This window comes from Rhinatrema bivittatum, chromosome 13 (assembly GCF_901001135.1).
Source record: "Rhinatrema bivittatum chromosome 13, aRhiBiv1.1, whole genome shotgun sequence".
In the NCBI taxonomy this organism is placed as follows: domain Eukaryota; kingdom Metazoa; phylum Chordata; class Amphibia; order Gymnophiona; family Rhinatrematidae; genus Rhinatrema; species Rhinatrema bivittatum.
Window position 1 is genome coordinate 61,207,747 of NC_042627.1, and position 21,398 is coordinate 61,229,144.

General features: G+C 41.2%; 1 protein-coding gene across 3 annotated transcripts in view; it reads right to left on the bottom strand.

Annotated features, from left to right (window-relative positions):
* HOMER2 (homer scaffold protein 2) overlaps positions 1 to 21,151 on the bottom strand; it is a 117,436-nt gene extending 96,285 nt beyond the window's left edge. The window contains exon 1 of one of the 3 annotated variants that reach the window (XM_029575247.1): positions 20,979 to 21,151. In XM_029575247.1, coding sequence (XP_029431107.1) covers positions 20,979 to 20,983 — 5 coding nt within the window. In that variant the 5' untranslated portion in view covers positions 20,984 to 21,151. Of the gene's footprint in view, positions 1 to 19,957; positions 20,161 to 20,501; positions 20,648 to 20,978 lie in introns of those variants that run through there. The other 2 variants (XM_029575246.1, XM_029575248.1) reach the window with 2 other exon arrangements.
* Between the last annotated feature and the right edge of the window lie 247 nt (positions 21,152 to 21,398).

A 21,398-nucleotide genomic window follows, 5' to 3' on the forward strand; every position in this document is an offset into this window, starting at 1 on the left:
CCCATATGCTTTATGAAAACAGTTGAGCATTTTAATAGCCTCCTTGTGGACCGTTTTATTTGGTTATATCTTTTTTGAAGATGCAGTCCCCAGAATTGTATGCAGCACTCCAATGAAGAAACACAAAGAGGCAATATCACCTTTTTTCTGCTGGCTATTTTGCCTCTGTATAAAAGTCTCTAGTGAGACCTCATTTGAAGTACAGTGTACAGCTCTAGAAATTGCACCTTCAAAAGGATATAAACCAAACAGATGGTCCAGAAGACAGCTGCTAAAATAAATAGTCAATGGTCATCATAAAGCTTACAGGGTCAAAGATTTAAATAAGTATATCCGGGAGAAAAGGAGAGATATGATGGAGTTATTTAAATGTCGCTAAAGAATAAATGCAGAAGAGAGAGTTTAGCCTCTTTTAATGGAAAGGATGCTCTGGAACGAGGGGTCAAGCAATGAGTGTGAAAGGTGCAGACTCAGGAGTAACAATGAAATGTCTTTACAGAATGGGTAATGGATGCATGGAACAGTCTTCCTATGGAGGTAGTGGAGAAAAGGACAGTATCTGAATTCAAGAGAGCATGGGACAAGCAAAAATGAACTAAGGGAGAGGAAATCGATGATAAAGCAATGCAGAAGATGTGGCTGAGCAGACTGTATGGTCTTTACTTGCCGTCATGTTTCCATATTTGTAAAGAAAAGGAGTCATATTTTACTTGATAACAGCTTTGGACATAGTGGGAAAGCCATACACTACCAACAGCGGTCAAAAATTTTCCAGATTAGTATGCTCTTTATTACAATGTCAAAGCAGCAGTGCAATGATGAACAAGCTGCCTTTCAAATGTTTAAGAGATGAACTGAATACCACAAAGCATGTATTACTAGTTAAACAAATTCTAATTATAGATGTAGTAGGAGAGCAGAAGGTATTGTGGCAAAGACACTTGATACATTTTGAGGCATGCAGCTTGCAGTGCAAAGAAATATGTTGGGGCCTAGAAGCTGGAAGTCATCAGGATGCGCAGATAGAGCCGAGATACCTAAAAAGAGTGGAGGAGTAGCCTAGTGATTAGAGCAGTGGGCAGAGAACCGGGGGAGCCAGGGTTCAAATCCTTGTGACCTTGGGCAAGTCTCTCTATCCTCCTTTGCCTCAGGTACAAACTTAGATTGTGAGGCCTCCGGGGATAGGGAAAACACCTGCTGTACCCAAATGTAAATTTGTCTTGAGCTACAATGAAAAGGCGTGATCTAAATACACAATAAATAAAATAGGTGAGTGACATCCTCACCAATAAAACAAAAATTACAACCAAGTGCTTTTGCTCATATATTTCACAATATCTGTGCTTTTTATAAAAAGTCAAAAGGCAGGTAACGGTTTAGTTTGTGTGTGTTTGTTATAAAAAGCTAGCCAAAAAGTAGGAAAAAGCCTAGGGTTGCGAATACCTAAGTAAAAAGGTTGAAAAAGGTCAGTTACTCACCTTGAAAAGGTGTTCAAGTAATGTGATTGATCTGAGTAGGTACCAACATTTGTTAAATAGAACAGCAGCGAGTCACTCAGGTTAACTAAAGTGTAAATCACCAAAGGGATTGTTTTGTACTAACTTGCCGTAGAAGCACAAGGGGGCAATGCAATACCATGCACTAACCGCTACGCACAGCTTAACACGCAATTGGACACATGTTTTGGATGCACATCTCTGATCCAATATGGGGATTAGCTTGTCCAAATCAGAGACTAGCTAATAGTGCTCATCACATGGAAAATCATGTAGATGAGGCTATTAGCTAATCCCCTCAATCCAATAAGTTTCCGTGCAGCTAATGTGCCCTTGCAATGCGGCAAATTTTATACCAGCCCAGGGCTGGCGTAAGGGTATGCCACGCTCAAGGGCACATTGAAAAAAAAAAAAAAAAAAGAAAATTCCTGCGTTCTGTGATTCCTCCTATATAGTATCGTAACAAGATACATGGTCCAGGCTGTCTATGTTGTGCGTGTATATGCTGGTAGTGGGAGAAAATGGACGTTCGTACATTGAGCATCTGTTTTCCCAACCTGCTTGACAGCCACCTCTCCTGTGCACCTGATGCAGAGGAAGCGCTAGGGATGCACATTTGTCCCTAGCGCCTCCTTTTTAGCACATTCCCTCATTTTAATATTGAATCAGGAGCCCAAAAGAGGTGGCTGGGCACACGTTAGGAAAATGAGCACTCAACACTGAGCGCCCGTTTTCTGCGCATTTATTGTATCGGCCCCAAGATATATTGCAGGGGAAAAGCTCAGTAACCCAAAATCCAGTGGAAGCACTGAAAGAGAGGATTATCTTGCTGGTGACTGAAGAGGATCAGTAAGTATTGCTTTGGGAAATTTAAGAACGTGAAAGGTTTTGGGGAGAGGTAAACTATGGGATATATTCATTAGTGTGTTTTTGTTTGTTTAAAAAAAAAAAAAAAAAGCAAGTCAAAAGGTGGGGGGGGGGGGGGGGGCGGAAACAAAAAACTTAGTTTGTGTGTGTTTATTATAAAAAGTTAGCCAAAAGACATGTAAAGGCTTAGTTTGTGTGTATTTGACTTCCCCTCCCTTCCAATCCTAGCTTTTTTTTTTTTTTTTTTTTTTTAATTTATAGGCAGGAGACACCTTCACATTAAAAATCACTCAGCCTTTTATTTAAAACACAGGATTGCTCCTGGCTTTATCAATTTAAATTATCCCTTGCAGGTCACTACCACAATTAAGCTCTGGGTTTTGTTGCCAGAAGATGTGGTTAAGGCAGCTAGTATAGCTAGGTTTAAAAAAGGTTTGGATAAGTTTTTTGAGAAGTCCATAAACTGCTATTAATCAATAGAGAATAGCCACTGCTTGTTGCCAGCATTAGTAGCATGGGATTTATTTAAAATTTGGGTACTTGCTAGGTACTTTTGACTCGAATTGGCCAATGTTGGAGACAGGATACTTGGCATGATGGACCCTTGGTCTGATCCAGTATGGCATATTTTATGTTCTTATGATTGCATGACATGAAAACTTCAAAGATCCAATGTAGTTTATTGTATTCCAGTCTGCAGCAATAAAGACACCTGCCAACTTGGAAAAGTTAAGTTAGTAAACAAATTTCAATCAAAAAAATCATTATTTTTTGACGTGGTAGCTCAGTGGCAATTCTGTAGATTGACATGTTAAGGGCCTGGGCTTGACTCCTGGCTCAAGTCTTCCACTCATCAGATCATGCTGGGGATGCTGCAAGAGGGGGGAGTCAGGTATCACATAAGCTTGCCATTTAGTGACCTGATTCAAGGTTCCAGAAGATCCCTGGGGCAGATCTCCCAGCTGAGGACTGTGGCTGTGATAACTGGACTTAAAGTATATTCCCAGGGTATATAAAATGGGGAGAAATAATCCCCAGGAACCTGTATATGAAAGCTCATGAATCACCCCCCCCTGACTGGGTCTCAATGATTATTTGTGGTTTAGTTGTTCTTTGCATGTCTCCAGTGCTACACTAATAATGGAAATTTTCAAACATCATAATACTCTATTCCCACAAAATAAAATAGTATTTAATAAGCAAGACTGCACAGGCATCAGAATAAAAAAAAAAAGCTGTTTCCCCATGCTGCCTCTGTCACCCAGCAGCTGCTAGAGTGAACAGTCTTTTAAAAGTAAACTGGATAATTATATTTAGCAGACAGCAGTATTGACACAGATTTAAAACAAAAAAAAAAAAAAAGGTTCATGACACTGCCAAACTTTGCTGAAATCAATACAATTAGCTCTGTTTAGTTTATCAGTTTGAATAGCATTTATCACAGACAGAGAAGCAAAATCAATGTTTGACAAAAAGTTATACACCACCTTTTGCTGATAACAAAAAAGAAAAAAACCCCCACACCCTACCAATGGAAAAAATTTTGCCCAATATTGCGATTCCCCTCCGCTATCTCCAATTAGTGAGTAACTCCCTCCATCACTATGAATTTTAATAGGCTTCCTACTACAACAGTGATTAATATAGCACAAAAGTGCTCACCCATAGCTCACTTTGTAGTTAGCATCAAGCTGGGATGAAAAAGCCTTTTTGCGGTCAGATGCCATAAGGCTCCAAACAATTACAATTACCAGATTAATGTGAGCCAGAGGGCCCCATGTGGTCTTGCATATAATGTTATTTATCAAGGCAATCTGCCACCCTCTTTTTTTTTTTAATTGTCTCAGGGGAAATGCATGACCCTTGCACACATTAGCTTAAATCACACAAAGTCACATTAAAAAAACAATTTTGGGGGGTGAAAAGAAGAGAGAGAGTTACAGCAGAACCTGGTCTCAGAAGTACTGCAGGAGATACTAAATATTCATCTTTGGCATACACATAATCCCATTTCATGCAAACAGCATCCCACCCCTGTAATAGTCTCAGTCTTTCGGGAATACGCATGCAGATGCTAGAAAGATAAAAAAAAAGCACAGCAGACTATTCCAGTGCAAGGAACTGCATGACTGTTCCTTTGTGATGCTCCCCATCTCAAACTATTTTACACAGAAAGTCTTCTCTTCTGAAATCTAAAAGAGAAATATGCCTATTTCAGCATACCAAGAGTATGTTATTTTAAACCAGGAACATTTAGCAATCACAGAATGGTCAGTGCAGACTGAAAGGTTCCGTGTCATTGTGGCTTGGATGCCAGGATGAGTAAGAGTACGTCTTTTGGAGGATCGGGTAGTCAAGGTACGGCAAGTCGGGAAACCAAATTCAGAGGCCACAGTGTATGCTGTTCACAGAGAGCTTTACTGTAATTTCATGGTGAGGCAATCTCTTCATATTTTGTACACTGCAGAATCTTGAAAATATCCCATTAACTAAGTTTCTTCACCTGTTTCAAGATATTGATTTGGTCTCCGCCCCCGATGTGGTTTTTGAAACACGGTCCATATCGGGGGGACCGATAAATATTTTCTATATCTTTGGTTTCCCGACCTACCGTACCTCGATTTCACATTGTGGGTCTGGACTTTTCCACCTAATTGGTGTGCCGGAGGATCAGGTAGGACAGAATAAAAGCCAGAATTGGCTTTACTAATTGGATTAATATTGGTTAAGGTCATTTATCCCATAAAACTGAAATGTTTGGATTTCCTATCATATTTTGTTTGTTCTTGCTTAATAAATACAAAATTTAAAAAAATTGTTTAACAGTAATTAAGTGATATACTATCATCAAAAGAGCCAGGTCAAAAGAGAAACCCTCTAGGGAAAAACAAACTAATTAATTGATCCTACTATATTGATATCTAGACTTCACAGAGCAATTAATGCTTTTGTTACTTTGATGAGAACTACTCAGACATAACCTCCTGAAAGAGCTTTCACAGCATCAGCTGACAGAGTGAGTCGATACTTGAAAACCCAATAAGGTGAAGTTTCTGTCATCACAGGGATCTGTCTCAAAGATGTCCATTTGCTTTTACAGATGCAACTGAGTGTGGCTTATACTCTGAAGTGCTTTCACATTTAACACACTGATGATTACGTACCCCATGAGCAGAGCCGTTGCCAGGCTATGTGGTACCTATGGCCAAGTGAAAAAGTGCACCCTCATCCTGAGCCCAACACACGACACCACGAGCTGGAAGAGACTATTAAATGGAAGGGGTTCCAAGTTTTATTTTCACCCAGCAGTTTCCTACAGCTCCTTTGGGTTTCCAACTTAAAATCAGAACCAGTAGAGAGATCCTGGTGCCAGGAGCCTTCATTCAATATACATATCCGGCTAACTTGACTGGGATATTCAGCGGCTGATGAATAGAACATCCAATAATTAAAAACTCATATCTTTATCCATTTCCAAAAGTCAATAAAAAAATATTTTCAAAACAGTTGATACATAAAATATCACACAATAATTAAAACTAATAAGGATTCAAAAAAAAAAAAAAAGTTTTTAAAAATCCCCTGTCCATACCTGGAAAATTTTCATTTCCAGGTGACCTGAGATTGTCATAGATTAGCAGGGAGAGAGGATGGAGTTGTTGCATACAAACTCTCTGCCACACATGCTCAATCATATACACACACATACATGCTAGTTTGCTCTCTCATGCTTAACTGTATGCACACACACACGTTCAATCTCTGTCACATGGTAAGACATACACATACAGGCTCAGTCACACACACACATATCCTCTCTCTCATGCATGCTCAATCCTACATATACACACTTGTTCATTTTCTCAAGCTCAACTATACACAAACATGCATATGCTCATTCATACACACACACACGCTCATACTTCTCACAAATGCTCAATACACACACATCCCCCACAGGCTCAATCATACACAAACACACACACCCCACACGCTCTCTCACACATGCTCAGTCAGTCACATATTCACAAACTCTCTCATCTAGCCTCCAGGTATGCTGAAGCATGGGGAGGGAAGGCCAATGCTTTTTTGGCATCCTGCATGCCTCACTGCTGCTCCTTGAGGCCCTGCCAGCCACACTACTTTTCACTGCCGAGCAGGGAAGGGAGGAAAGACAAGATCGACTAGTTTTGAGGCTCTGTGGGCCGCACAACTATTTACTGCCAGGGCAAGGGGAGGCTGGAGTCCAATAGTTTTTGTGCGATGGCACCCCTAAGGGAAGGCCACCTATGGCCGAAGCCACATCGGCCATAGGCTAACTACAGCTCTGCCCACGTCCCTTCCTCCCCCAACATAGATCAGACAAATATACTGAATCACGGTTTCTAGGATATACACAGCTGATGAAGTAAAAGAGCATTTCAAAACCGTATTTAGACTTATTTAAACCTGAAAGTTAACCTTTTAGAGCAATTATGCTCGGAACAGCGTATCAAATGACCTCACAATTTTGTGAAAAGTGTCCTTGAAAAAAGGTAAACTGCACTTTTTCTGAAACACAGAAACTGAGATCAGAAAAGGAAAGAAAAGCAGATTAGATGGGCCTATTCCTAATACAAATAAAAGCAGAGCCTACCCAATGTCAGGTTTTACTTATTTATTAAATCATGTATGTACTGCCTCTACAGTCAACTAGAACACCTGGAGCAGCTTATCCTTGAATTCGCTATGATTTAGACCTTGAAATTCTCCTTTAGGAAACTGAGCCATGTATTCAGCATGCTTTCCCTGAATAAATAACTTTGTATGTTACTCCTGAGGTCTACCCTCTTTAAGCCTTATATCATGACCCTGTGTTCTAAAATTTCCTACTGAAAAGTTATTGCTTCTTATGCATTAACTATTTCAATACCTCCCCCCCCCCCTTTTCTAAAAAAAAAAAAAAAAAAAAGGTACATATATTTACTTCAAGTCTCATTTTACAGGGTTCAAGATGCAGACTCTACACCACAGTGGAAGCCCTTCTCTATATTGTCCCTGTTCTATTTATATACTTGAGACATGGCCTCTAGATTTGGACAATACTCCAGATAAGTGTCTCACTAATAATCCGTTTTCTCTCTACTTATAAATACCTCTCCCTATGCACCCTCCTGGCTCTCACCTTGTAGTGTTTTTGTACCCTAAGGTCATTATATGATCTTTCCTTTGTTTGGCGACATTGGCACCTCATCCCCATCAAGAATTACTCCCATGGATTTCTGAACCCCCAGACGCATGATGCTACAATTTATTTGCATTTGATTCTAGTAGCCAAACCCTTAACCACTCCCTTAAGCTGTCTCAGATTATTCTTTTCTTCTAAAGCAGTAGTATTCACTTCCAGTCCTCAAGTGCCACAAACAGGTCAGGTTTTCAAGATACCCTAATGAATGAAATAGATAGATTTGCAAGCAAAGGAGACGAAGCTTGCAAATCTCTCTCGTGCATTCATTAGGGATATCCTGAAAATCTGACCTGTTTGCGGCACTTGAGGAATTGGAAATAAATGCCACCATTGTAAGGTGTGCGCATGCACAATCATGCAACGTGCCTCAGATCAGACTGGACAGAACTTGCAGAGAGGGTCAGCAGTTGACACTCTGCTCATCTGGTCTGTACTGGCACCCTATGCAACTTTAAAACTCCAGCCAGCACTTCCTGCCTGCTGATCTCACAGATAAAACTACTACACTATTAAGGCATAACTAAAACAACCACCCTTCTGTGCGATTTAGAATAATACACTTAACTCTTTAAAAATCCATGTTTCCAAATGAATTAGAAAGAACTTTGCATTCTATATACTGCCTTGTTATCCCACACAAAATTCAGCTGGTTTTCAAAACACAAGGTCCCCACATGCACCTTATGTGAATATCAGCTAAAGTATGCATGCACGCTTACACCATCAGAACTGTTAGCCTACTCATGTATATTTTTATCCATCTGCTAACAAAGTAAGAGTGAATGCCTCATGGGGAAATTCTGTCCATTTGTCTGCAGTTTCACCAGAGGACTGACAGACTTGATATTACAGATTACAGGAGTGGGGAGCTAGTATAATTATATTCTTATTACATTAAAATAGAATGATCTCAGCTAGTAAAAGTATTAAATACATTTAAAATTTTAGTTCCTTCACTCCTGTTCCCTGAAGGGATGTTGTATATATTTTACTTCCTTTACAAAAAGGGAATACTATATAGACATTGAAATGGGGTTGGCAGTATGGGCCATGGCCTGATCGACTTTGCACAACAGAACATAAAAAAAGCTGCAAATTCCAGTCCTTTTTGTGGAATTGTTATGGGAGACCCAAGAGATTAGGCAAGCAGTAGCTAACCAGCAACACATTGTAACTAGAAACACATTCTAACTCCCTCTCACACGGATCAGTGATAGAAGGAGAGCAGCAGAGGTGTGTCGGGCCATATCTCCCTCCCCCTTTAAATCCCTTGGCCCAACTGGCAAGTTAGATGCAAAACATTGATAAGGCAGGCAAAAAGAGAATTTGAAAAAAAGTTGACCATAGTGTCAAAAACTCAAAATAAAAACTTTTTTTTTTTAAATACATCTGAAGCAAGAAGCCATTGAGGGAGTCTGTTGGACTCTTAAATGACTGAGAGGGGTAAAAGGGCACTTAAGGAATAAAAGGCCATGGCTGAAAAACTAATTGAATTCTTTGCTTCAGTGTTTACAGAGGAGTATGTTTGGAAAATACCATGCTGGAAACTATACTTAATGGTAATGTGGAGGAACTGAAACCAATCACGGTGAATCTGGAAGATGACAGACTGACATACTAGAGTAGGAAATCACCTGGACCAGATGGTATACACCCCAGAGTCCTAAAAGAACTCAAAAATGAAACAGCAGATCTATTACTAGTAATTTGGAACCTAATATTAAAATCATCTATTGTACCTGAAGATTCGCCAATCTTTAAATTCAGGGGTGATAAAGGAAACTATAGACTAGTGAGCCTGACTTCAGTACAGGAAAATTCATAGAAACTATGAAAGATGAATATCACAGAAATTATAGAAAGTCATGGTTTAATGGGACAGTTTTTCTTATTTCCATTTCATCATCAATTATGTTCTGGAAGATGTGCAAGAGCAAATTGACAAAATAAAACTCTAGCAAATCACCAGGACATGATGGAATTCACCTCAGAATACTAAAAGGCACTCAAATATGAATTTGCAGATATGGCACTGGTAATCAATAATCTATGATTAAAGTTTGCTGCTGTACTTAAGGGCTACAGAGTAGCTGTAAAGAAATGCAACTGGAGACTTCTAAACATTACTGGGGTCTCCCCTACTGATGGCAATTGCTGGAATTTGTGTATTTTCAGACAAGTCTTGTCTCTTTTTCTTTGAATACAGAACTTGTAGAGAATAGTACAGTTATGCTTTTGCTATTGGAGGAAAATGCCAGTTCTCTAACTTTAAAGGCTGGTAACCAGGTAGTGGTGGTGGAGGTGGAGAGAATCTTTGGTACAAAATAAGGACATATGAGCAAGACATGAGATCAGAACAAGGGAGTTGAAGAAGGTATTACACAGATGTGTATAAAGCAGCAGGAGTAGCCTAGTGGTTAGAGCAGTGGACTATGAACCAGGAGACCAGGGTTCTAGTCCCGCTGTTGCTCCTTGTGACCCTGGGCAAGTCACTTTACCCTCCATTGCCTCAGGTACAACCTTAGATTGTAAGCCCTCTGGGGATAGGGAAACACCTATAGTACCTGAATGTAATCTACTTTGAAGCACTGGAAAAAAAAAAGTGTGAAAAGTGGAATATAAATCTAAATAAAAATAAAAAATAATTAGCTGCTCAAAAAGTCAAGAAAGTTACTGAACCTGCCAGAGTTTGCTGGATGGCACCTTAAACTAAATAATTCCTCGATGATTGTATCAATTTCTAATCAATACATGATTAATGCAGTGAAGTCACAGAAACATGATGGCAAAAAAAAAAAAAAAAAAAAAGACTATATGGCCCATCCATCAAATCAATTTAGCATTATAATTCTCATTTCCTTAGCGATCCCCTGTAATTATCCCATGCTTTCTTGAATTCAGATACTGTTTTTGTCTCCACCTCTTCCACTGGGAGACTGTTCTACACATCCACCACCCTCTCTATAAATAAATATTTGCTAAGATTACTCCTGAGTCTACCCCCTTTCAAACTCATCTCAGGACCCCTCGTTCTAGAGTCTCCTTTCCACTGAGAAAGGCTCATTTCCTGAGCATAGAAATCTTTGAATGTCTCTATCATATCTCCCCTATCTCGCCTTCCCTCTAGGGTATACATTTAGAACAGAGCTTTCCAAACTGTGTGTCGCAACACCTTAGTGTGTCACCTGCAGTGTGAAGATGTGTCGCCCGGTCCACATAGTAGCATGGCCGGCGAAAGCAGGAAGATCGGCGGGGCCGTGGTGGAGCTTACCTCACCACGGCCCGAAGAAAAGGGTCACGTTCACTCCTCCTCCTTCCTGTGCGCGCAGCCCCGGAAGAAAAACGTTGCCGGAGCCGCGTGGGCAGGAAGGAGGAGGAGCATCTGCCATGTACAGAAGAAGAGCAGCGTTAATGGGCTGCCGCATATCCCATGTCGCGATGGCCCGAGAAGAGGAGGAAACCCAGTAGTAGGGCCGCTGTGAGAATGAGAACCTGATTGTGTGTTTGAGGGAAGAAGACAGATGGAGAGAAAAGAAATAGAAAAAAAAAAAAGACCCTGAAAAAGAAATTGGCAAAAAAACAAGAAAGGGAAGGTGGAAAAAAAAAGCCTGTGACCAACCAATTGGAAAACTAAGATCAGACAACAAAGGTAAAAAACATTACTTTTTAGTGATTGGCATACGTTATCTTTGGGAATGTGCAAGAGTAGCACTTTCTCTATGCCGATCTTGCAATGTACGAGATCGGCATGGAGGAAGTGGAAGCCCGCAAATATTTAATACCGCGGGGCCTGCACAGAGGAGGCAGCAGAACGGGCTTCAGTGCCAGTAGCAGCAATCAGCACCTCCCCAAATATCCACATGGCAGCAGTGACAGCAGTAGCAGAGGAATGAGAGAGGCTCTGAGTTTGCTGGCAAAAGAAAGCGAGGGGGGTCTGCCTTCAGTGTGTGCATGTGTATGAATGGGAGTCTGCCTGGGGGTGTATGTGTGTGAATGCATGGGTGCCTGCCTGAGGCTGTATCTGTGTATGAGAACAGGTGCCTGCCTGTGTGTGAGAATAAATTGGTGCCTGTCTGCCTGGGGGTCTGTGTGTGTGAGAGAATGAATGGCGCATGCCTGGGGGGGTGGGGAGGGAGCGGTATGAGAATGAATGAGAGCTGCCTGGGGGTCAGTGTGGGTGTAACATTATGTAATCCACAAAAATGTATGTATATATTTAAGGAAACATACATAAATTGTCGAAATATGTTTTATTCATTTAACCTTTAACCTCTGGTTTGCTAGTAGACTGAATTACTGTGTCGTGAAATTATGTTTGTCTAAAAAGTGTGACACCAACATGAAAAGTTTGGAAAGCTCTGGTTTAGATCTTTAAGTCTATCCCCATATGCTTTAGAACAAAGACCAATGACCATTTTAGTAGCCTCCCTCTGGAAAAACTCCATCCTGTTTATATCCTTTTGAAGATTCAGTCTCCAGAATTGTACACAGTGAGGTAGATCTTAAAAACATAAGCGCAGCCTGCCTCCGTTCCCTCCGTGTCCCCCCACCTTCCCCTCCCTTCCCCTATCTACCCCACCCCCAGCCCTACCTAAATCCCCCCCCCCCCTACCTTTGTTGGGCAAGTTACGCCTGCTTGAAGCAGGCGTAACTTGCATGCGCCACCTCGGCATCCCCCGGCACAGGCCGCAGTGCCGGGGGACTCGGGACCGCCCTCCCAGCCTGCCCCCGACCCCGGACACACCCCCAGACACGCCCCCTCCCACGTGTCCCGGGGCTTTGGGCGCGCCGGCGGCCTATGCAAAAAAGGCACGCCGGCGCGCAGGGCTTTTAAAATCTAACCCAGTATTCCAAATGAGATCTCGCCAGAGACATATTATAGGGGCAGTATCACCTCCCTTTTTCTGCTGACCATTCCTCTCCCTATGCAGCTAAGCATTTTTCTGGCTCTTACCGTTGCTCTGTCCACCTGTTTGGCCACCTTAAGATCATCAGATATGGACATGGCTGATCTAATAGCTTGTTACCATGCATAATTAGAAACAGGCAAATATGTGATCTTATCTCCAAACTATTCCATCTCCTTCTTTGTATCCCATATTATATAGGAATAGAATTGAGAATACTCGCTTTCTGCTTTTGCTATCTTCACTTTCATTTTACAAAAATTTGCTGGGTAGCAAAGTACTAATTAGTCTATGAAAATTAAAAACTGTCTTCTTGTGTTATTTGGGAACGAGAAAGGGCCTGGCAGATGACACCACAGATTCACGCATTTACAATTTACAGTAACCAAAGCCAATTTTTATTAAGAGATGATCCTGGAATCTAAAGACCAGTGAGCCCAAGGTCACTGCTAGGCAGAGATGGGAACAATGGTCAAGAACAGAATTGATGGGCATGTGAATAAATATAGCTTAATGAGGGGGAAACCAGCATGGATTTAGCAAAACAAGTTGTGTTTTACTAATCTATTAGAATTTTTTGAAGGTATAAATAACCTAATGGATTAAGGCAAGCTAGTTGATATGGGATATCTGTATTTTCAGAAGGCATTTGATAACATCCCTCATGAGAGATTTCTCAGGAAATTAAATCATCATCAGATAGGAGACAATGTCCTACTGTGGACTGGTAGCTGGTTTAAGGATAGGAAACAGAATAGGATTAAATGGTCAGTTTTCCCAGTGGACAGTAGTGAATGTGTTTTTATATTATAAATATCCACCAAAACAAGGAAAAACCCAAAAAAAAATATTTTTCTTGTGCTCCACTACTCAAAATCTATATACCATTCAGGAAAAATATTGTTTAATGAACTTGACCGTATCGGCAAGCCTGACGACACGCAACCCCTCAGTTTTTTTTTTTTTTAAAGAGAGCCGTCCGGACTTCTCATCATTTACGGTCTAGTTCAAATTGAACAAGTTACCTTAGTAATGTTCGATTTTATAATTTTGCAATTTTTTTGCAATTTTTAAATTTATGTGCATCCCATAGACAGAAAAGTGTCAGCTCGACACCCGGCCAATGTTTCGCTTTTGCTTCTTCAGGAGCTTACAATATTAGACCTTTCCCGCCAATTTTTAAAGGGACCGTCTTCTCACAATATCCTTCACCATGGACAATGCTCGTCTCACTTCCAACCAAACGGAAATCCGGACGGCTCCCTTTAAAAAAAACCGAGGGGTTGCGCGTCACCAGGCTTGCCGATACGGTCAAGTTCATTAAACAATATTTTTCCTGAATGATATATAGATTTTGAGTAGTGGAGCACAAGAAAAATATTTTTTGGGGGTTTTTCCTTGTTTTGGTGTATATCTACATTAGATGAATGAACATTAGCTCTTGTATTTTTTCTTTTTATATTATAAACCATTTTGATTAAATTCTGTTTGTAAAAGCAGTATATAAACACTTTTGAATAAAATAAATAAATACTAGAGTGCCCCAGAGATCTGTACTGGGGCCAGTGTTGTTTAACATATTCATCAGTGATCTGAAAAAAGGGAGAAAAGAAAAAGCAAGGTGATCAAATTTCCAGATGAGACAAAGATATTCAAAATGGTGAAAACAACTAGCAAACCGAAGAACTGCAGGACAGACTTTGCAAGACTTGAGAACCAGGCATTGAAATGGCAGATTAATTTAAATCACGCGGCAAGTGCAAAGTGATGTACATAAAGAAAAATCCCAATATCTGTACACAACACTAGGTTCTCCATTAGCAATCATCACTCAGAAATTTGGAACAAGGCTACATTGTGGACAATATGTTGAAAGATATGGCAGAACTAGATAAAAGTTAAGAGAGGAGCAACAAAAATGATAAGGGGTATACATGGCCCTTTCTTCTGAAGAAAGTCTTAACTTGCAAGGGATATTTAGCTTGGTACACAGACAAGAGATGAATCAATAGAAGTTTATAAAATTATGAGTGATGTGGACAAATAGGAAATGTTGCAGGAGTTCTAATCAAGGCTAGTACTATAGCTGGGTTTAAAAAACGTTTGCCAGGTTTCTGGAGGATAAGTCCATTACCAACTGTTAGCCAGGTAGGCCTGGGGAATACCACCTCTTACTGCCAAGAAGTGGGAGTGAACAGGGAACGGATCTCCTCACCAGGAATTGTTGGATACTTTTTCCCAAGAGACTCTGATTCATCTGTTGGAGGAGACAGGATGCCAGACTCTGTGGATCTTTGGTCTGTCCCAGTCTGGCATTTGTTTTTTTAATAGGTGAGCCTCATCTAGAATGGCCCAAAAACTGATGCATGAAGTTTGCAATTTTGAAAGAAAAAGCAGGGCATGCTGTAGGAGGCAGCCAGTGGAGAGAGAGAAGGGGGTTCCAGACATTGCACAACTGACAACCTATTTGCCAGATTTAGGAACTACAATTGCAGAGTTCCTGAGGAAGCACCTAGTGTGTTGCTCCTGGCTAAAGAATACTGCTACAATGTCTGAGCTGAGTTGAGAAGCGAATATATAAAAAGGTAGGAAGAAAAAAACCCAGATAGCTGTGAACGAAAACTCATAGTGCTGTAGCCTAATTAGAAGTTGGTTCCAACTGAGCTGCAAGGTCAAGGAGCAGGAGGAAACTGCTAGGTCAAGGGAAGGCTTATAGCTTTGTTTTGGGTATTTTTTTTTTTTTGGCCCAGCAATTTCTTCTTAGTCCTTCGACCTTCCAGGTCATATGGAAGGTTGGGCTACAGCGCCATGAGCCTTCATTTGCAACTATACGGATTTCTCCCCCACGCCCCCAAATTTGGCCAGATTTAAGGCCCATAATTGCAAGTTTCCAGAAGGAGAACTGGTGAAGGCCACCTGGCCCAGGTTTGTCTTTGAGATGACCAGGCTAGATAAGTTGAAGGGGGGATATAAAATAAGGGGGAAAATATCCTAGGTAGTTGCCCTGGTCCTAGTTGAGTTGAAAGCACAAAGGATCAGGATGAAACCGTGGGACTCATAAAACCTTCACAGAAAGGGTGGTGATGCAGCCTCCCAATGGAGATGGTAGAGGCAAAAGTAATCTCTTTTTATTTGACCCCTTGGCATTATAGAGGTAGACCACTAGCATCCTGCTAAGACCAAAGCTTGGTCATCTTTGGAGATTTTTTACATTATGGTTTTTGTGAATATATCGCTAGTATTATGGGGATTTAAAAGGCAATCATTTATGTTTTGTAAGTTTCTTACAGCTTATTGGATGCCTTGGTGAACATGTCAACTAAGAAGCTTTCCATCACTGGTTGCATTGAGCCTACTTAAGAAAGCCGCCCAGGTAGCCGGCAAGCCACGAAAGAATGGTGCAAAATTAGCTGCCTCTTCAAACGTGCTGTTGAAACATCCAGTTGGAGGAGGATAATTGGCTTTAGGAACATGGAACCTTATTTCTGTCCCAGTTTAGGAGTATGATTATATATATATACACACACAAAAAAAAAAGTTTCTGCTATAAAGCTAAGTCACACAAGTCATTTTATCTTCAATTAATTTACAATCTTCAGACTTTTGGGAGTGAAGATTTATTTGGTTTCGCTTGAATTTGATTTTTTCGCATCTGCATTTTACACTTTTAAGGCAACAAAAAAAAACTTTTCGGCAAACTGATTGATGGTTACAAGCGGTTTGCTGGTATGTTGTGATTACACTTGAGTCACCCATATCTCAACAGTCATATAGGGATCTCGAGTTTTCTATGAACAAACCTTCTTCATTTGTTCTGCACTTGTTTGCATAATAAGGGACTGAAGTAGCTATTCCAACACAGGTATCTTTTGAGCTGTGTATTACGGTATTGTAAATCAGTTTTGAAATACTGGAGGTACCATTGGGCTTTTGGCAAATCATTTTGGTCCCTGGTTTATTATATCATTTTTTCCCTTTTTTTTGTGCAAATTCATTAAATCAAAAACATGTCACATAAAATAACTGAACAGTTTTTCAGACAGATGGCCTCCATGCTGCTTCTCAAGTTCTCTTTGGAGGTTTTCTGCAACTCGGGAAGTGTAGTACAGCCTTCAGGGACAGACATGAGCTCATCATTTTCGTGTGTACCTATCTGCAGCCATTTGTTTATAGGGGGGTTTTTTCAGTCATTTACAAACTACCTTAAATTAAAAAAAAAATTTAAGTTAACCATGAAGGACAGAGAGTGCCATTAAACTGAAAAAGATGAGAGAGACTGCAACACTAATGACCTGTGAACAACTGAAACTGTTTTAACAACTCAATTCACAAGAGCAGTGAATCAAAAATTGTTGGAGAAATTGATTCCAGCTCTCACCAACTGAAAAGTGTGAAATATCCATTAAAGCCATTTTCCATCCTGAAGAGGATACGATAAGATTGTTTTACACATCTAGGCCCTGATTCTGTAAAATTTTGGAGGATTGACTATTACATATTGTAGAACTGAGACTTTAGTTTTTAATCGAGTAGGGAACCTGTCATTCCACAAAAGGAAAAAATAAAATTACCCCCTTACCTCTGGATTTATATATTCTAAGACATTTTTTAATTGCTTGGCTTAAATAGACTTTATTCCCATCCCAAATAATTTTCTGAGCAACTAAGCGTTTCAGAATGCACCGTGTTCTGAAAGACAAAAACTGCCCAAGCTCAGCCTGCTTTTTGTCCAAAATGCCTTGCCTATTTAATATAGCCAATGATATAAAGCAAGGGTTCTGAACTAGTACTCAGGACCCACCCAGCTGGGTGAGCACTAGAGATTGAGAACCCTTCTTTTATATCATTGGCCATATTAAATGTAGCCAACAGCAAGGCATTTTGGGCAACGAGCAAGCTGAGCTTGGGCAGTTTACGCAATTTTTACCACTTGAGTAAAGAAAATATAAGCTATAATTTAGCTCTTATGTTTTATTACATTGAGCCCTGAGTAAAGTACCTTCATAACCTCTTAACTGCTCTGATAACAGTTGTAGGGTGTTAGCATACAGAAATCATGTTTTCTGCATAAAAACAACTAAAAAGACACACTAGATAGGCTTGAACTTGAAGTGCTTTTTGGGCCAAGCACTTTTGCTGCAGAATTATATGTACAACTCTTGTGTTGTGTAAGCTCTTTGGGGAAGGCACTTACAATAGAACAACTGTCACCACTGTGCAGCACTTGCTGTATGTACATCTGTCTATTGCTGTCACCTTCTATGGTTGGCTGCATAAGGCCAGACAACTCCCCTCCCATCATGCTGCTCGTCAAGCAGCTCCTGCCTGGCCAGTAGTTCTGCTGCCAGTTGTTCTCCCGGATCTTACAGAAATCCAGAGAAGCATGAGGAGGCAGCAATGGACACTTGCATATACAGGGAGTGCTGCATGATGGTAAGAGTTGTGCTATGTAAGTGCCTTTCCCAAAGAGTTTACATAATGATAAGACAGTTGCACATACAACAATTCCACATGTCTGACTAAGGTGTCTCTGCTGCCCCAATACTTAGCTGAGTTTTTTAGGCTTGAAAATTTCACACCATCTCTGATCCAGGAGTGAAGATAGATTAAAACGCTAGCCCCAATGATGGTGCTGCACCAGTGCACTCTGGATTTGGGGGTCACCTGGAGGTCCGAGACCATGCTGGCACAACACCATAGTCTCAGAAATGTAAGTTAACTTTCCAGCATTAAGAAAACATGAGTTAAGCCTTTAGGACTCTAAACACACCGCCCTGTTTTGGGGAGCAATAGCTAATTTCTTCATTAACATGGGATTTACACGGAGCACTTTTTTTTGTGTGCTTAAAATCTCTTATATCTTGAGTAAAGTTACATGCACAAATGGAACATAAGAAATTGCCATGCTGGGTCAGACCAAGGGTCCATCAAGCCCAGCATCCTGTTTCCAACAGAGGCCAAACCAGGCCAAGCAGCTTTTCATTCATGCAGATGATCCTTCTAGCCTACATACTAACGGACTAGCTCTCAGGTTAGCTTTCCAAATCTGCAATCAATCTAATTATGCACCTTTTTACTCCAACCCTTAGTTAACTCACTATGCACTTACGTCTACCTAATCTCTGGCTCCACGAAAGAGCCTATTTATTCGTTTCTTTGATCCCAGTTCCACCGCTCCAAGTTATTTTATCCCTTGTTTAACATAAAGCATTCTTACATGCATGTTATTGTTATACTGTAAACTGAAGTGATATGTAATTTTCTACATGAATATCGGTATATAAAAGTGTTAAATAAATAAATAAGAACCTGGCAATTACCTAAACACTAAGAAGATCCCATGCTACTGACGCAATTAATAGCAGTGGCTATTCCCTAAGTAAACTTGATCAATAGCCGTTAATGGATTTCTCCTCCAAGTTCACCTTATTATACTGGCCTCTGTGTTCGGTACAGTTTAAGAACAACCGATCCAGTTTCTTGTGCTCCCAATTCATGCTCTGTATCTAACAGCATGGCATGATGTTATCAGCTCTGGCTAGCAGTTCAACTGGCATGCAGAGCTCAACTCCCCCCCAGTATTAAATGTTATACTCCCAGTTAGATCTTTCACATACAGTCTCCATACGCACAGAAACCCAGACTTTCATTTCCAATAGTTGGCTCTTTAACAGAGACCCAGCTGGGATGTCACGTATGTTTGTGCATGTTCCGAGCTCTACCAGACAGCTGCCATTCAAAAGACCCCACTTTTCTGCAGCTCCCTGGCTCTCCTAAAAAACACCACACTCTGCAGGCGCATCCCCAGTACACTCTGGCTAGGCCAATATTGTGAGGTATGCCTACCACATACCAACATGGCCGATAACAGAGGGGGAGGGGAGGGGGGCTATACTTACAATAAAGCGACTTTGCACTCAGTGCAACATGAACAACCTGTTCTTTCATCCACAGTAGGCAATATGTAAAGCCTCCTAATCTAATCCACTACAGAAAAGGGTTAGAGAGAGTTTCATGAATAAATAATAATTTCACAATACAGTTTATATGTACCATCTTAACTAGTCAGGAAAGTTTGGCTCAAAAGAGTAAAACTTCTATGGCATTTCCGGTTGCCCCCCTGTCCATTTCTATTTTCAAAGTCCCTAGCTATTAATAGAAACAAGGTTCTTTTCCTTTTGTTGAGTTTTAATCGTAGGGAGATCAATACCTTCATATATGTCTCACAACAGTCCTGTATCTGGTTGCAAGCAGCACAAGAGGGGTAGAAACTGATACTCATCCGGATTTCAACTTTTTTTTTATATTCCATTTTACAGTTTAGGGTCGTTTAAAAAATTAAAAAGGGAGGGCATTTATCCTAAATTTAGGTTTATAATCACATGCATGTACCCGCTGACATTCCCAATTTTGTCTGAAAAAAAGAGAAGCGCAAAAATATTCTGAAATACAAGTTATACCTGTGTACTGCAGATTTGTTTTCCAACAGGGAGACAGCAATGTACAGAAATATAGAAGCCAGCTGGACTAGATATAATAAAACATTCCTCTACACATCCCAGGCATTCCACTTTGCTTCCATGACTATCAGAGGATAAATTCCTTAGCGCATGCATTCACCAATTTTGCATGTTCTCTGCATCCCAAAGTCTCTTTTAAAACTTTTTTTTCTCCTCTGGAGTTAATCCGGTGAGCCCTAAAATTCCTCTTATGATTGAAGGTTAGGGGATTACCACCCTTCGTGCACAAATAAAAAAAAAAAAATACCGACTAATCCGTTAGCAATGGTCGCTGAAAGGCAGCAAGAGCAATCCCGATAATCTTCTATCCCTATTATAATCCAATTATATTATAACAAAACGGGCGTCGCCAGCAATTTAGACTCGATGATCATTTAGCTTATCCACATCGGTCTAAATCTACATTGCCACCCAAAGGTTCCAGCAAGGCAATCACCACCTAAAAGCAGGGTCCAAAGCAAATCATTGGATTATTTTAGTTTACCGTGGAGAAACACCCAAGGAAAAGAAATGAGGTGCAAGTCCCTTGTCAAACATTCAAAAAAACTTTCTGCACGAAATCGGTCATTACGGCTTCCAAGAAATGAGCAGGGCTTGTAACAGAAACGCACGCGGCTGACCGCTCGCACCAAGCAATGCGCGAAACCAGTTTAAATCTGCAACTCGGAACCAATAGCAGGCGCCAGGGCACAAGAGGTAAAAAAAAAAACCCCCAAAAACATCAATCGCGACCTGCCTTCAGAGGAGAACCTGAAAAGGGGGAGGGGGGAGATTTAGTACCTTAAAAAAAAACAAAAAAAACCTTCCACCTGAACCGAAATGAAGCGGAGCAGAAAATAAAGATCCCTTATTTAGGGGCTGCCAGCTGTTGGCATGCAGAAGAGATTCCCCTCGGTTAAGGATGTCAGGAGAAAAGTGGCGAGCAGCTGCCCTGGCTGCCTCCCCCGCACCGCACACTTACCCCATCGCTTCCCACTTCAGTCCAGCCGCCGGCTTCCTTCCACTAAGCAGAACGGGTCCCGCTGCGTCCGCCTCCTTTCCCGCCCCCCCGAAGCGCCGACGGCCGCTCACAACTTCATGCGTGCAGTTTCCTCTCCCCCACCCGCCCGCTTCAGCTGCTATTTAAATCCATGCCGCGCTCCGACTTAGCGCTGCCGCTCGTGAGAGGCTGAAAATAGGAGCAAGCCCGTCTTTTTTTTTTTTTTTAAATCCCCCCCCCCCCCCCGCTAGCGAGGAGCGCCGGCGCGCCAGCCTGCCATGCCGCCCTCTTCCCCCCCCAAGCCGCGTCCCGAGCGCCTTCTTCAGCGGCAAGCGCGCGCCGGGCTGCAGCCGACGAGCTCCTTCCTCCCGCGCCTTGCCTTGGTACCGAGGGGGGAGGGGG